Below are 17,507 nucleotides of genomic sequence, written 5' to 3'. Positions count from 1 at the left end.
TGAACCAAATCATTAAGGGCTAATTGTGAGTAAAATTATGGCTCGTTCTTCTTTTAGATGATAGAGGGTATCCTTTCTCAGATAATCACATCACATTTTCATTACCCCCTGTTTCACTGTCATTATCACTTTCTATACTCACGAGAACTGGCATACTACTTGAGTGTGTCACCGGTCTTCTTGCGAAAGGTAAATCCTAATGCCTTTTTATTTTTCTGTTAAGATGTCCTATATTATTTAAACAGAAGTAGCAGTCCGTTATGTGATCACGCTGCTCTCTCCACACCATTGATATTGAAAAACTTTGAAGTTTATTTTTATGCACCCTTTCGCCACTATGTTAATTTAAATAACATGTTGTATAACAATTAGATGTGGTCGTGTCATATCTTGAGCGCCGGTGGCAACCTCAAAGTATGCTTCCGAAGACATGTATCATGGGTGACATTTTCTTCCTATGTTCACCACATATACCACAAAAGTTCACCACTTTATTGAGACAGGCACGGTGTTTCGATATTTTCCTATATGTATCCGATTTACAGCAGCACAGCAGTGGAAAGGCTCTTTGCATGAATACTCTCATCCCAAACAATCCGAAATGGAAAGAAATCAATGGATTAATACAACGTTAAGACTTGTATAAACAATTTTGCATGCAATATATTCCATAAGTAGAAGCTTTGCTTTGTATATACTTAAACACAAACAAAACTATTTGCTGAGCAAAACAATATATTCACATATTGTAGTTTTTTATGTGAATATATTGTTTTGCTCAGCAAATAGTTTTGTTTGTGTTTAAATTTTGCATGCTTTATTACGATTCTGTAACAAAATGTTGGAATTATCCACTGTTTCCATGGTGACATCAAATTTTGTGTACTATGTATATTCATCTATCCACCGATTCGGAATATTCCCATCATACACAATAAAATATAAACTAAAAATTTTATTTATTTTTTATTTTTTATTTATTTTTTATTTGTTATTTTTTTTTGTAAACTGTTAAACATATCATTGATAACAATATGTTTCCAACATCTCTTCTGTAACGACAATTTCCCATCTTTCCGATTACAGCGAAGTTGGTCGTAGTATATATATATAACATTTGCAACTTCCTGTACTTTAATGTGTAGAATAATACGTGTATTATTATGCTGAGATATGTTACATCTGTAATGTTTTAAGGAAAATAACATTTTTAAACGTATAATATGCAGTTTAACAAGGACCTAATTAATATTCATAGAACTATAAACCAACAAAAAGTTTTTTAAACAATTTCTGATTTCATTTTTGAATTCTTCAGCTAAAAACCCATTAGAAACATATTTCAAAACTGCAGAAAAATACCTTGCAACCGTGTTACCTGTTTAAGAGAACGACGTTGTTTAAGAATTAATTGTTCAAAATCCTCGAGATCATATACAATTTTTGGTACTACTTGGCAGAACTTAATTGACGATCAGATTGACGATCAATTGACTCAATTATTGATTACATTACATTATTAACTTTCTTTTACAAGATGATGGATTGAGGGAGGTATGTTTGGTGCTAGATATAGTTGTAGCAAGATGAGACAAGAAATCATTTGAACATTGGTTACTGATAATTCATTTGTCATACGGAAAGAAACTTCAGGGCTGTAAATCTACAGGCGCATCCAGGAAGTGCCCGAAGATGGCACGAGCAATAAGAGAGGGACGCGCTTGCGCAGGAGTGGAGAAGGAACATATAGCCATAACTTGGCGCGAGCATAGTTGTAAAGTCAGTGGTTAGGGAACTATTGTGCGCTAAACATGGTTGCACACATTGCGAAGTACACTCGGTAATCAGGCTTCTTCTCGCTAAGAAGTTGTGGCGTCAGAGATCCAACGGCAGTTGTGTGAAAGTTTGGATGTCATGAGTGAAGGTGTGATCAGAAAAGTGTACATACAATTCATACCAATGCGCATGAACACTATAGTGGCCTATCGTGTGTAGTTACACCTGAAGTAGTGGACAGTGTGCAGCAAAGAATTCTGCAGAACCAGTGGTTCACTATGTACAAATTATTTGTCAGTTTCTACAAGTCTCCCGTTCTCTGCTGTATGACAGCGGAGCCATGGAAGAAACTCCTAGCGTTCGCTTTGACCTTCCTTTTGCGTTACAAGTGGGAAGGTGACGATTTCCTCAGTCGCATCGTTACCGGGAACGCAATATGGACGTCGTGCGTGACCTCATCCTACGTTGCTGACCTCACGCTCAGCGACTTCCATCTGTTCCTCCACCTGAAGCAGTTTCTAACCGGACAACGTTTCGACAAGACAGCTAAGTTGCAGGCAGTTGTAGCATCCTGGTTCCAGTCCTTGACGGCAGAATTCATAGATACACAAATATACAAATTCACAAATATATTCATAGATACACAGATATACAAAACTTGGTGCCGTGTTGCGACAAATGCCTCAAAAATATAGTGCTTATGTTGAAAAGTAGGTTATATATCAATAACTCCACAGTAAAAGAAAAAAATAATTTTTATCTGTCGTTCATTTTTCATTTTAAATTTCATCGGAACTTACTTTCTGAATATACCTCGTATTATATGAAACAATTTAACAGACCATTGCTCAGCAAAAGTTACTAAGAAGTGCGAATTAAATAACTTTGCTTTTGGTGTTGTATCGATGTATTTGACAAGGCCATGACACTTAAAAGCTATGAAACAAGCATGAAGAACAATTCCTCGAGAGTGGAAGCCCTGGAATCTGAGTTTCTGAAATATTTTCGCTAAATAGTGAAGCTCTTTTGAGAAGGATACCTGCTGGAAGCACTAGTCATTTAGTCATTTCAGCCGAGACAATGCGTATAGGCCATCTGGAAGCTGCACTTGCGTATGGCTCACAGTAACCTGAAGTCCGCAAGCATGGGGAAAGGTTACAAATTGAATCAGGGCGAAATGTAAGAGATGGTGGAGACTCTGATCCGTTATCGACATCAGATGATGATGATGATGAGTGATGGAAACTGAAGTACTACATTCCAGAACCGTGAAATAGAAATGCTGAAAGAGAAGGATTTTCTCGTGAAATTCACTACTGAATGTGACAGAAAGGAAAACTTTATCTAACATAAATTGTGAAAGGCAATACAGACAATACATATTTTATTTTATGCGTAAGAAGGTAAACGACGATGCTTATTACTTTGTGTTTCTAAACGTAATAGTTGACGATCAAGGAACAAATCATCATAAAATTCGTGAGAAGGATTTCGAAAGAAATAGATTTATTTATTTTCCGAACAATGGCTCAGATTGATGTTCCTGTATGCTAGGGCTAATGTAAAGTTTCAATCTACTAAGTGTTGTAGTTATCTGGCAATGTGGGAGGCTTATCATTCTATTTTTGTGTGTAATTAATACTATCGAACGTCGTTATAAATCTAGTAAATGTTCAGTTAATTATTTTATTGACGCAAAGAATCGGGCCTTCTTATGTATGTAGTACAAGGAGTAGTCAGAAATGTTCCCAGAATTCTGTTGTAGCTCTTTATTAACACAATATAAGTACACGTTTACTTAATCGCCTTCAAAGTTGGCACCTTCGGAACACACACACACACTTGTTCCATCGTTCCTTCGATTAAGAGAAACACCAACGAAAGTCCTCTCTTGGTACAGGCATCGCGTTGGTTTTGATTTCTTCTGCGTTGACGAAACGGAAAAGGCCCACTTTTAGCTTTGGGAAGATCCAAACATACGATGGTGCTAAACTGTTTTTAAAGCTATCAAAGTCTCTGAAGTAGATTTTCTCCAATTTACACGTGAACTTGATGTTTGTGCGTTGCACGATCTGTGAAATTGCACTCCACATACTCCTTCGTTCAGCTGCAATACTCGTATACAGCTTATTATGACGTGTTAGTACTTGTCAAATTCATAACTGGGCAACCTAAGGACTGCACTGTACAAATATCATTGTGATTCCATCACAAATGTTAGAACTAGAACAACATTCCGGAGACTTTTTGATTGCTCCTCGTATACTTCATACTACATAACTAGAGACCGGATGTTAGGCAAAATGCCTATTCTTGAATATTAAAGATCTAATCAAAAATAACGTTTTAAAGTTTATATGGGGGGGTTATAGTTACGATTTAAGCCCATTTTATTTTGCCTATTATGCCTATTTCCTCCGTTACTGCCTAAATAATTGTTTTAGTGCCTAATATTGCCTATTCTATGCATTTTCTTCAAAATAAGCCTTCATTAGGAAGATATATAACTTATATAATATCAATAACACACACACACACATATATATATATATATTAGGTATTTGTAAACACAAACGACAAACACATGGTACAATACAATATACTGTATATACCGTAAAGTAAAAGAAGACATTAACAAACAGATATGTTTCTATATTGATTGAACATTATCTGTGACTTGAATCTATTTTTTAATCGTATTGACTATTTATCTCCATTACGTATATCGAAAACATTTTAGTGCCTATTTTACTGCCTATTTTTTACATTTTAAGTGCCTATTTGCCTGCCTATTTTTCAGGTTTTTAGTGCCTAAACATCCGGTCTCTATACATAACATACGATCATTTGGCCCCAAAGTATTTTTATACAGGTTTTAGATGTATGTATTTACGCCACCCATTAACAAAAGTTGGCATGATACATTAGTACATGTGTATATATCTAGTTTTCTTTAGCTAGAGAGAAGTCCAACATACCCTTAAGTTTCAAAAAAAAAAAAAAAAAAAAAAACTTGTTATATTCTTGGCAATAGAGAAAGATAACTAGATGAAAAAACAGTTGTGTATATATTTCTCGATTTTGTAGCTGTGTTTTACAATTTTTTTTTTCATATCTCGTGAATGATTTGAGATATCGATTTGCTTAAATGGCATCAAAATCTTTGTCCATTGAAAATCACGTACGTAATTGGATGTGATAGTTATCTAAACACGTTTTCAAATTAAAGTCCTTTGAAAAAAGTCAAATTTTCAATTCCCTGCAACTTTTTTTCTAGTTGTTAATATGCATAGTATTAGACTTTCAAGTATTTTGGATGTATATTAGCCTGTCTATCTCGCTTGTGTTATATTGTTCTACAACTTTTATTTATTTATTTTTAATGTTTGTGATTCTGTAGCGTCCTTTGGAACACTGAATAACAATTGCGATATTGTAAGCTTTCATTTTATATGTAGATTTGAAATATGTAACAATCTGATGTAGTACGATTTGACAAAATACATCTTTATGTTGGGTAGACAACATTGTTAATCTTGTGGTAATAAAGGGTATACCAAAAAAAATGTCCTCTACCGATTTTTGCATGGTATAAAATTTCAGTGTTGTTTGTCCTTTAGTTTAAAAGTTACAAAGAAGTATAAAGAGAAATGGTCCACCGTATATATACAAGTATATATATGAGATGACTCGCAGTTCAATAAAATCCCGTAAAATAACTAGTGCCCCACGTATGAGCTAAAGACCCCACTCTCTTGGGAGCCCCAAAAATTAAAGGAAACAATTGGGTATACATTTCCAAAATATAGGAAAAGTAATAAATAAAATAAAACCTACATATAGGAACAGTGCTTCGTGTTGTATAGACTCCTATGATGTAAGTAATGGGGCCCCTTCTGCTAACCTGCTGCCTAAAATATCACTAGTTTCTTCATTTCTGTATATAAGATGCCTACGTTCATCTTAATATTTAAAGACCCCATTGATTACCTATAATAGATTAGAACTCCACCGAATCGAAATCCGATTTGACAATAACCAATTTTACCCCATTTAGAATACGATAAATTAAGTATTAATAATAGTAGAAAGTTAGTATCTTGAATAATATTTGACTTAAATAGAATAAAATATAAATATAGCCTTAATTGGCAATGTTCTCCCTCAATTATACGCTATATTAGGTTTTGTACATCTCTTAAACGTACTTACCTTCTTCCGTTATATTAGGTGGTTGCGAATGGTTGTCCACTTTCAGGGGCGTTATTTTCAAAGGCAAAATAAATTAAAAGTACAACCTGGTTAATCAATATAGCTGCCGTCTGCAACCACACACTTTTGGTATCGCTCAGCCAAGGATTGGATTCCGTGGCAAAAGAAGTTTGAAGTCTGCGAGCAAAGAAGTCCTCAACCGCAACTTGCCCTGCATGTTCATCAAGAAAGGTCTTCCCTTCCAAGAAGTTCTCGAGATGCCGGTAGAGGGGGGAGCGGGGGTAACCAGTGGGAGAGATACCGGGGAAATACGGTGGGTGAGGAAGAGTTTCATACCGCACCGTCTTTTACGCGTCATGTGGGCGAACATTGTCATCCAACACGAGAACACCATTAATGTTGACCTTTGCTGGATACTTGCGAACAAGATTGCATTTCATTTCACGGTGTTCAGCGATGGAACGATCTGCATTTATTGTGGTGGATCACTCTCTCCATAGACCACCAACACCTTCTGTGGATAGAGAAAGGTTTAGGAATTTGTTCTGGACGCTCATCACGATCCAACCATTGTCGTGACCGTTTATGATCGTCATAGATCCATTTTTCATCAAAAGTGACGATCCGATGCTGAAAGCTTTTCCAGATATTCCTTACACTCAGAGTATTGTACATCTTCATATGGCGATTCTTATTGGCTGGTATCAACTCATGTGGCATCCATGGGTCCAGCTTCTTCACCTGACCGATTGCACGGAGTCGCTAAACGACACTGCTGTGGAATACATGGTGTATGCCTAATTCGTATATAGTGGCACTAACACTTTTCTGAGAGGCTGCTTCCACGGTGTTCTTCAGGATCTCATCCGAACATAATGTTAGTCGGTGTCCACTGGCTCATTTTGCAATGCTGTGCTACTGGAACGAAATTTGAGAAAGCAACGGCTAGTGATGCGTTCATTCGCTATTCCTGGCCCAGATACACTATTAATGTATTTTTGTAGCTTGCTGTGCAGACTATCCCAGTTTGAAATCGTAAGAAAAAGTCACACGTAATTGTGTGCTCTCCATGGTGGTCTTTAGTTAAATAGACAGAAGGTTAATTTCCAAAAGATAATTAAAATCTAAATTTATTTATATCAGTCTCAACTTAAAAGTATTTGTAGTATTTGTGGTATGATCCTACCTGAACTGAAATAGAATTCCATGTGTATCCCTCTAGTTTGACTAATTTTGTGAATCTCGTTTAAAAAGTTAATTGAAGATGTTCGAAAAATGAAGAATAGCTTCCAACAAAATTATAATGTCTACATATTTACTTCCCGCGCACATTCACTTTACATTACGTATACAATAAAGTTATGTTTTAATGACTATCTGCTTTATTAAGTCAGAGGAAATTATCGCAATAGCGTTATTAAAGGTGTTTAGGATAGTGAACAAACCAACGTGTTCGAAGAAAATAGTTAATTTCAGTTTAATGCCGAAGTTACATGGGATATGCACTCAAAAACACTTGAGTAAACATCCACGTCATACATAACCTTACCGGGGATCGAAACCGGATATAGGGAACACATATACTAAGCACTCGCTGATCGGGACTTCAAAAGGAAAATAATAGTTTTGTTTATGTTCAAGGAGACTTCTACCTCGAAATATAACTTGAATTATTTCAGACGACGTTAGACAATGATTAAGCAAAAGAGTTAGTGTCATCTCCTTCAAATGTAAATTGCATATCTGCAGTCGGGGAAAGGGAGGTGGATTAAAACAATAAATAGTTATTATTCTTTGTTTAAACCAGTTTATCTTTGGGTGAAATAATATCATGGTGTGGTACACTTTTGTAAATAGAATATTGTTGCATGGCTCAAGGACCGTATTCTTTATTGGAAGTGGGAACTTGCCATCCATTCATTACAAGCGGAACATCTATTGCTGGGAAGAAGTTCATCGCCTATTAGATGTCATTCACACCTACTATCGACATCACCAGCTGACGACAAATTTTCAACAAGGAAATAACTAATTACCTTATGTTTACTCTACTACAAGGAAGTCCTTGTATTTGTAAACGATGTGTAATAAACATTGGTAGTAACTTCCTTTACCTTTTGCCTACCAAACAGTCTCACACGCGTTAGCTGAAATTCAGTTTTGTTTAGATCAGATGCTTTCTCAATGGGTTTGTTTTTAATGGACTCTCAGTGTCATGCACCAACATCGATCAATGCTCGCTCCGATCATCAACGTGGTAGACATTGACACAATAAGGAAGTATTGTTGTTGAGTAGTAAGTACTTTGACTCTTCTAAGTCGCTCTCTTCCTGGTTTTAGTCTATCTGATCCTGACGACGTTAGCAGCCTAGTAAGAAATATAGTTGCTTTACGTTGTATCATCGATATGTGGACATGTGTACTTTGGCTGTGTCAATTTGGGAATTGAATGTGCATGTCATCGAGTGAGTGTCACTACCTTTGCTGCTTCCTTCATGACGTCAGAGAGACAGTCGAAACAAATACACTTGAGAAAGTTCGATCATGGTCATTTATCGTTGGATTGTGGTGATTAGCTATCTTGGTCTTGGGCCAGTTATTCCGGCGTGGAGTCCAGAGAAAGAAGACGCTTCGTCGCAATTCCAGAATTCTCTGTCATCATCATCGAGAGAGAGAGAGAGGAGGACAATGAAGATACTACATGTAGGGTGAGACTGTTTCCTTTTAAGTTGCATTCCTTGCTACATCTTCCCCTTTTATTAAGTACCCTGTTCGCTACCAAAAGATACCATTTAGAACTACGAATTTCATTTCATGTTTCAAGCCTCTTATCGCTTCTAAAGAGCTTCTCGCATTTTGCGCATCCCCTTCGCATTTAGCACCTTTTACACTCTAGTGGTTGTTCCCCCATATTTCTCATATTGTTATAATATAGAACATGGCCGTAACAAGACTGAGCGTGATCAACTGTAACTCTTCGTTTTCAATCTCTTAAGTGATATGTGAACATTATAAAACTGATTGTATGTATTTTCTTCATGACCTGTTATAATGTAACTTCTAATTAATATTATTTTTCAGCTTTAACCAACTATGTTTGCCTGACTATGAGTGTTATGAGCAATTTGAAAAGGCCCTACTGTTAGCTATCAACGAAGGAACAGAAGGTTTCGGAATGATTTGAAGAACATGAAGAGATTCATTTGTGGCGAGATAAGATGCTCAGCAGTACATTTTCTTCCAGGACGCAGAACGTGCTCCTTCAGTGTTTATTTAAGCCCTGGACAGGCTCCGGGTAACGTGCACTGTCCGAAGCACGATGGTAGATCTCTGCAGTAAATTTCAAAGAAGGCATCTAGTGCCCTTTTTGAGAGTCTGGACAGGATCCAGGCGAAAAAATAAGAAAAGAAAGAGAGTAAGAAAAAATGCATAGCAGGAATATGCGCAGAATAATTCAGCATTTTGACTTTTAAAGTCATTTGCTGCAAGTTACCAATTAATGTGCATAAAGATTGTTGTGATTTCGGTTCTTCCGCACATCAGTCAGTACCTTACTAATACTACCCCTATAGGGGACTGTAATATGTAAATAATTTTTTCTTAACTATAGCTCTTGTATTTATTTTTTTAAGCAAATGTGATAAAAGACGGAGGAACTGTAATGGTTTTTAAGTTATTTTTAATATTTGTTTTAGATAACAGTTTCTTTGATGTAAGTCTCACATTTACTTATGAAACTCGGAGAAGCAATAAAATTTTCTTTATTTAAATCACAAATGTCCAGTAATATACGATATATTTTTTATTTGTGTGTCTTAATGTATGGTGAAAAAATGCATTATATTTTTGTCACTTACCAAAACAACATTAACGATGTGAACTAGTTAAACGTTTAGTTTGTCTCTGTTTTCTGTGTTTATTTACATTCCTTTTTTCTTGTTCTTGTTAAGTAACGAGAACAGAAAGAAATTACTAAAGTTAATCCAAAACTGACACTAGTTTTAATTAATGATATTACTTTCCATAAAGTACTATGCAACAATGTATTTTAGAAATTTAAACTTGCATGAAAAAATTTCTTACTAAAGATCAAGAATACAGTATTTAAGATCCACTGTATGAACAAAAGAATTTAATAAAAGAAATTAGGAGAACCCAGTAGTAAATTTCTCTTTCTATACGTAACATACGGATGAAGATCTCATAGGTTTTGTGAATATTTTTTATCAGAACTTGTACTTTTCAACCAACTTCTAGCAACTGATAAACAAGTTAAAAACATCTGTAGAATAAGGAATATTTCTTATTTTTGTCATGGAGATAGAATCTCGATTGTTTTTCTCCATTAGCTACAAGGTAACGTAACTGTTGTTAGAACTACTACCTTCCTACGCAGTTTCAAATATTTTCGAATAGTATATGCGATATTGAGCAGTATTCAACACTTGTTCTTTTATTTATGTTATTAAATTATATAATAATGAATCTAAATCCAATATATTGTTCCTGAAATGTGAATGATACCACCGAGAATTTTACGAGAAGATAATGGTGATGTTTATTTCTACAGCATATACATTGCTTCGTATTGAAAAAAATATCTGAGCTTTGATTTTTCACTTTTTTATTTATTTATTTATTTATTTATTTACCTGCTCAGAAACAACGGTACATTTGTACATGTCTTATAGAATACAATTTGAGAGTTAGTAATAAAATTATACAGAAAAAAATAGTTATAATGTAAGAATTCATAATCTATGTATGAATTTCTAAAAATAATAATAATTTCAGCTTCTTGAGACTTTTGTCTTGTAGAGATTTTTTCAGACTTCATTGGTGTTGACATTTAAATAGAATTGAGAAATATTTTAAAAATTAACCCAATATTGGATTCTTTCTCTAATCTTTTTGAATTACTCGTTTCTATGATAGTGAAAAAAAAATAAAATAACTTGATTAGTATGTTGAATGAATTGGTTTGTACTCAGGGTGATAGTGTTTTTTTTTTTTTCTGCTGGGACCATAGTATGGCAAATATTTCAGCTGGAAATTGTATTAAAAAAAAGAAGTCTTGTAAATAGTTATATATATACAATATAAATATAAATATATAATATTTATGCAAAGAGAACAGTAAAGGTTTCGTGTTTTAACAGAATGGGAAAAAACGTTGACCAAAGTTGTTTGTTAGGCAGGTTTAGACAAAGAATGAGAAAAAATAGAGAAGAATTGACTTTAGCAATAATTCCAATATATGCAATTGTTTCATTTTTTAGAACGTGATAAGGGTATAGTAGGTTCAAGTTATTATTGAATAATTACATGTAAAGCTGAATTGTAATCTCTTAATTATTTGAGCACCATTTTGTTCACATTTCTTGTAATTATTATTTTACTGCATAATGGTCCTGTATTGACATGTTACCTTATTAGTTTAGTGAAATGCATAATTCTTATTTTGATTTAACTCAAAATGATAGTATTTTTTTATTATTATTATTATTTGCATAAGTTTTCGTGCACGTTTGTCATATTTTTAAAACAACAAGTGGAATGCGTAACTTGATAAATAGACTTACTAACGTACTATAACCTAAAGAAGGAATAACCACTGATGTTTACGTAATATTTTAACGGAGACATAAATAAATAATTGGGAAAATTTTGAAAGAAGGATGTTGTATATTGCTGATGTAAATGTGTATCCATCACAATATTTATTTTATTTTTGGAGAAAATACAAATTCTGCTGGCAGAACCATGTTTTGTGTATATGAAGAATGTAATCATAATTATTGCAAACAAGTTATGAAACAACGTATAACATCTCATGGTGCCCTTATGTTTGGTTACTGATAGAAAAATGTAACATTCTGTCATTGGCTATCACAAATATTGTCACTTGTGCTAGCAATTATGTTAAAGTGAATTAACAAAATTGTTGTATAGTATTTTGTACAAGTGCTGCCCAGCAGTTTTGTAGAAATAAAACGATCTTAGCCGAGATATATATACTATATATATTATTAGTAGTATCTATATGCATCAAAATTATGCCCTATTCGAAAATACATTGAATCAAATTTAGTCACTTTAAGAATCATTCTACTTTAGTAAACACATTTAATAAACATTTTGTTTTCGTGTGTATATACCTAGGTATGAAAAGCTAAAGTATTTTGATAAATCAGGAAGGATAATTTTGTAACCTCAAGATCTAAATGCAATGGTCGAAGTGAGACTGTATGCGGTGGTATGCCATACCGTCTCTGGTTTTTCAGTGATGAAGACATACCACCGCTGGTTCTTCAGTGATCAAGACATACCGTCACTGAAAAGTGGATGCTAATATAATACATTTTTATCACATTCATTGACGAATAGCTTTGCACGTCAAAGATTTTTTTTTTTTTATGTAGAAATAATTTCTAAGTTGGCAACACCGACATTTTGTTATTTTTCCCAAGCTTTTGTTTTTAAAATGAGGTGTCTACAAACAATGGCGGATTTAGAAGGTGAAAACTTTGGTGAGGGGACACCCAGAACCAAGCCTATAATAGGTATATTATAAGTTTACTGTAAACTTTCAAAAATATATAAACAACAGTTTCAGCTATTTTTGACGCCGAAAAAACTGGTGGCCTAGGCCCCCCGACTCCGGGCTAGATCTGCCACTCTCTACAAAGAAATTAATTCGTTACTCCTACGCAAGAACTCGTGTTGCTTGCAGATATGGATCACCTGACACGAATGAGTCATGGGCCAAATCCAAATAAAAGTTAGTGCATTGAGACGACTCGTTTAAACTTAAATCGGAGAGTATTGTCATGAGATTGCCGGGAGTTCTTTTGTGCCTACAATGATGAGGAAATACGCAACTGAATCCGTATTTATGGGGAAAAATATAGTTTATGCATTCAAAAAAGTAGTTTTTTAAGTGTTCGGTTATTTTATAGTGTGCCACGAAGATTAAATTGATGTAGCTTATTACGAACATTTATTATCAGCTGTAAGGAATCAACTTACTCTTTTTGAAACTAGTTAGTTCTCCAGTAGAACAGTTTAAGCCAGAAAGATTTGAGAAATCCTGACTGAAAAAAAAAAAAAAAAAAAAACATACAAATGTAGATGTCAACAGCATAAAACAGAGCCAAAGTAACATTCAACCTCCAGGGATGAAGCCATTATATGGAGTTTGCGTTGTATATTTTGTTCTGCCGTATTCAATTGTTTCTTTATGTTTGTGTTTTCTTGCCTTAATGCATATAAATACCGTGTTTTCACCATGACTATTGGGGTTGTTTGCAGGGGGGCGGAACTTCGGGAGTCTGGAAACCCTCTCAATCAAGTGGAGAGTACGAGAGCTTTCCCGTGGGAAATTGTTTAAAAATTTTTAATATAAAAATTCGGATTTTGACCATTTTTATGTATAATTCTCTACAACACAGATACTTTTTACTTTTCTCAGAAAGTTAAGAGCGAAAGGCAAAGCCTCTCCATGTCCCCCTGTAACTATGTAAAAGCTCTGCCATGGTTTTGAGCTATTATGTAAATGGAAATGCGATCTTTTAGGCAACATATCCTCACTGTGTTTCAGCATTTAGATAGCCGGTCTGTCAAGCAAAAATCGTAATAAAACATACAATACTGCTTCTACTTTTTTCCCCCCATTTCGAACATTGCCTAAATGGGGAAACTAATTTCTTCATATGTACAGTGTCGTTGATAGTGCAACATGATATTCCATCAAGAAATGATGAGCACACATTTCTAAGACGCTGAGGAAGACAAGATGCCTTGTTAATAACTGTTCGGTATTTTTAATGAAGACTTATTTCTTAAAATTTTCAAACGAAAAAGTTTTGTCTCCTGTCAGAAAGAATTCGCATTAGATGTGAAAATTATCTTTTTACATCTACAGATGTCATGGAGGTGCTGGAAACAGGTAATTTGGGAATGAAGGATTCATGTCATTGGCAGCAGTTTCATCAGAAAGAGGCGGATGACATTGCCTCTCGTGACTCATTCAGATAGAGAGCCGCGGTGGCTCAGTGGTAGAGCGTTCAACTCTGGTGCATGGGGTCCTTGGTTCGATACCAGCTCGCGCCAAGTGAGCTTTATGGTGGATAAACATCGTGTGCGTGAGATTTCTCGGAGTTCCCCGTTTCATCCCACTTTCTTCATTCCACCATTTCATTCATTTCTCACCACCATCGTCTCCTTTAGCCTAGCCGGCATAAGCGTGGGACGTAAAACTTAGATTTCATTTTGTTTTTATTTCATTCAGATTGTCAGAATAATATAATTTGTTTTTGTATAAATTAGCAAGCCAGAAAATATTAAATAACAGAAACTACAATGAAAATTGCAAATATCACAAAAAGTATATTTCGAATGTCTAAAATGTTCGGTTTTGTTTTTAGTAACGTCATGAAAAGAGAAATCGATTACTTGATCCTAAGAAATATTAGAGAGAAAATAGTTTTTCCAAAGAAAACTAAAATTGTAGCTCTACTACTGCGGCTAATGCATATAAAATGACACAAAGCAGAGAAAATAATTTTAGTTAATTATAATGTAAATTTTAAAAATGGTTTCAATTTTTTTCAAACGTTTAAAAGAAATACGTGGCATTGATTCGTTTGATATAGAATCTACTTTGTGTTGACACACGAAACAAGATGAAGTAGAATTTTCGTGTCAAGATACGAGAGGAGACAGAGCTCTTCCAATAGAAACTTTTCGAGACGAGACTGCACTTTCAAGACAGCTTTTCGAGACAAGATAGCCCCAAATCTTGTCTCTTAACTAGACGTATGTTAAGGGGTACCATGATGGATGGTTCTGTGGTAGATCATTTACTTCTGGTATGAGGGGTCCCTGGTTTAACTTCAGACCACGTAACTTTGTGGTGAATAACATGGTGTCCGTGGGTTTTCTTAGAGTTCTTCCGTTTCTTTCCACATTCTCATTTCTCTAATTCTTTTATGATTATTCATTTTCGTTAATCATTCGTCTCGTTTAGTTGACAAGGCATACCGTGGGACGTAAACCTAAAGAAATATTCAACTTAAAAGCAGTTTATATATATATATATATATATACCGTAAGACGGCGTTACTTTGCACACGATTTAAGCAATTTTAAAGAAAATCGCATGTAACTTACAAACGAAATGATTTAGAACACTGCATTTTAAACACATAATAGGTAGATATATAAGGAAAACTTTAGTGCAAGTTCGTTTGTAAACATTCAGTATAACCATAGTCATTGAAATATAAACATTGGTGCAAAGTAACCCCATAGCTGGGGTTACTTTGCACAACATACAAAAAAAAAAGTATGTTCAACATAAGGACATTACGTTTCTGTGCAATGTTTTCTCTGCCTTCAGTATTTATACTTTTACTTTCTACACAAAACGGCATGCAGTCTACAAATATTGATATTAGAATGATGGTACCGGTATCAATATTTAGTTTGAATTATTGATATTTGTAAAGAAAATTATGTATTTTCTCGTACCGGCACAGGAACCACATTCTAATAGTTTAGCATATGTCCCACAAAAATGCCAACTCAGGAAAAAAAAAAAAATCGCCGTGAACTGATTTGCCTTGGTTATTCCTTATGTCCAAGAATATCATCCCAACCGTAATTAGTGGAAGATTTATGGAGTTTGGGACTTTCAGGCTGAAGTGCACCCAAATTACATCATGTCTTTTTTTTTTTTTTTTTTTTTTTTTTAATCTAATGTTAGTCATTCCTATGCGTATAAACTGCAAGCCCCCAAATTTCTAAAAGAAACGAAACATTTGTGAGTGAAGCCCCTTTCAAACTATTTTTCTGGATCCGCTACTGTTCATAATTTATTTTCCAACAATAAATTCATTCCGGCATCTACCTAAATAGGAAATTTGCCTAAATTTAGAATGCAGGAGGTTCCAGTAGTAATAATTTCATATCTAAGCGGTAGTTTTGGACTGGTGCAAACTAACCCCGAGTAGAGGCTGAAACCGCCTTCTCCTAGTTTTACTTTTTTAATGACTTTAAAACATTTCAATTTCAACTATTGCATCAAAGTCACATTAAATACAGTAGTATTCTACGAAACTGACTTAACTTTGACGGAAGTTCTTGTACGTGATATCTTTCAAATTTTGGTGGCCTTTACAGTGACTGCTTTCCATACCTCTACAACAACGGACCCTCCCAGTAATTAGAACTGATGTTAACCGCCAACAATATAGCCAAAATACAGTTAAATGTTCTATCTTACAGTGGCAGTTGAAACTTCCTGTTTACTGTTCATGGTTTTGCCGACAGAGGTCTGTGAAACTCTTTTCATATTTTGTGCAAAGTAACCCCGTCTTACGATATATATATATATATATATATTAACAGTTATTAGAAATTTTATTTCTTAACCGAGAAATTAAGGTTTTCGAAAATTTAATGAACAATTTTTCTGTTCAAAAAAACGAAATACAGGTGCCAAGTAAACGAAGTGTTCATCCAACGTTGGGGATAAACAAAGAATATCATTTATATACATTGTTACATAAGAAGTCGTAGACATCTTAAGAAAGCAATCGTCTTCTGGAATATGATCGAAGCTGTTTTAATCGCATTGGAAGAGCCGCTCAGGCAACCTTACCTGTCTGAGCCAACCGTGAAGAGCAAGGCAGATTGCTCCGTTCCGCGTTCTTGCACTTAGATTGAGAGCGAAAGTGAGGACATCGCTAGACTCATCCATTCCACCAGGTGCACAGCATAGCCCTTTCTAGGTGTCAGTGTGAGCTTTTCCACTGAGTTCGGATCTTCTTGCTTCAACAAAAATGTTCTTTGCACGTTGTTGTCGCCACTCGTAATCAACAGCCTAAGAAATAGCTGGAATTCATTACGGCAAATTGTAAAATGTAGCACAGTTTTGCAGAAAGTTTACTCAACTTCACGGCGTAATACCTTTTCTGATTATAAGAATTCCAACACTTTATGTCACATCTACTAGCTTATACTGTTAGCTGTTGAATGACATTAGACATGTTTCGCTGCTAGTCATTACCTGAGATTTGCGACATTAACGCAATCTTATGCGCAAAAGGCTCAATTCTTTTCAGATTGCCTTATATAACAATCGACTTCATAATACGCAAGTCCTTAACCTTTTAACAGGGCCGGTTCTAGATATTCCTTGCGCCCCTACCTAAATCATAATAAAAGAGTAGAAAGTTGTAATGGACAAAAATTCTTCAAATAATTGTTACAATTACAAATTACGTCACTATCTGTAATCTCCCTGTGAATATTAACGAAAAATGGAGAAATAATAATAAATTGACTGTGGATGAATATTGCACAAAGTTCCCATTTTAATAATTAGTAGCATTTTTACTAAATAAGCACAAGACACAATTAATGTAAGATATATACCTAAGATGCATTTTGACAAGTGGAGTTGAAACCTAAAAGTTGAAAAGCGATAAAACTCTTGAGTAGTGCTCTCAAACGGG

General features: G+C 34.7%; 1 protein-coding gene across 4 annotated transcripts in view; it reads left to right on the top strand.

Moving 5' to 3' along the window:
• The window catches only part of LOC145686069 (apoptosis-resistant E3 ubiquitin protein ligase 1), a 411,433-nt gene extending 399,432 nt beyond the window's left edge, over positions 1–12,001 (top strand). For all 4 annotated transcript variants that reach the window (XM_081758980.1, XM_081758979.1, XM_081758981.1 and 1 more), the window contains one exon: positions 9,070–12,001. In XM_081758980.1, coding sequence (XP_081615106.1) covers positions 9,070–9,172 — 103 coding nt within the window. In that variant the 3' untranslated portion in view covers positions 9,173–12,001. The remainder of the gene's footprint in view (positions 1–9,069) is intronic.
• The last annotated feature ends 5,506 nt before the right edge of the window (positions 12,002–17,507 follow it).

This window comes from Thermobia domestica, chromosome 5 (genome assembly GCF_964235325.1).
Source record: "Thermobia domestica chromosome 5, izTheDome1.hap1.1, whole genome shotgun sequence".
Classification (NCBI taxonomy): Eukaryota; Metazoa; Arthropoda; class Insecta; order Zygentoma; family Lepismatidae; genus Thermobia; species Thermobia domestica.
This window is presented reverse-complemented; position numbering and strand designations above follow the sequence as displayed.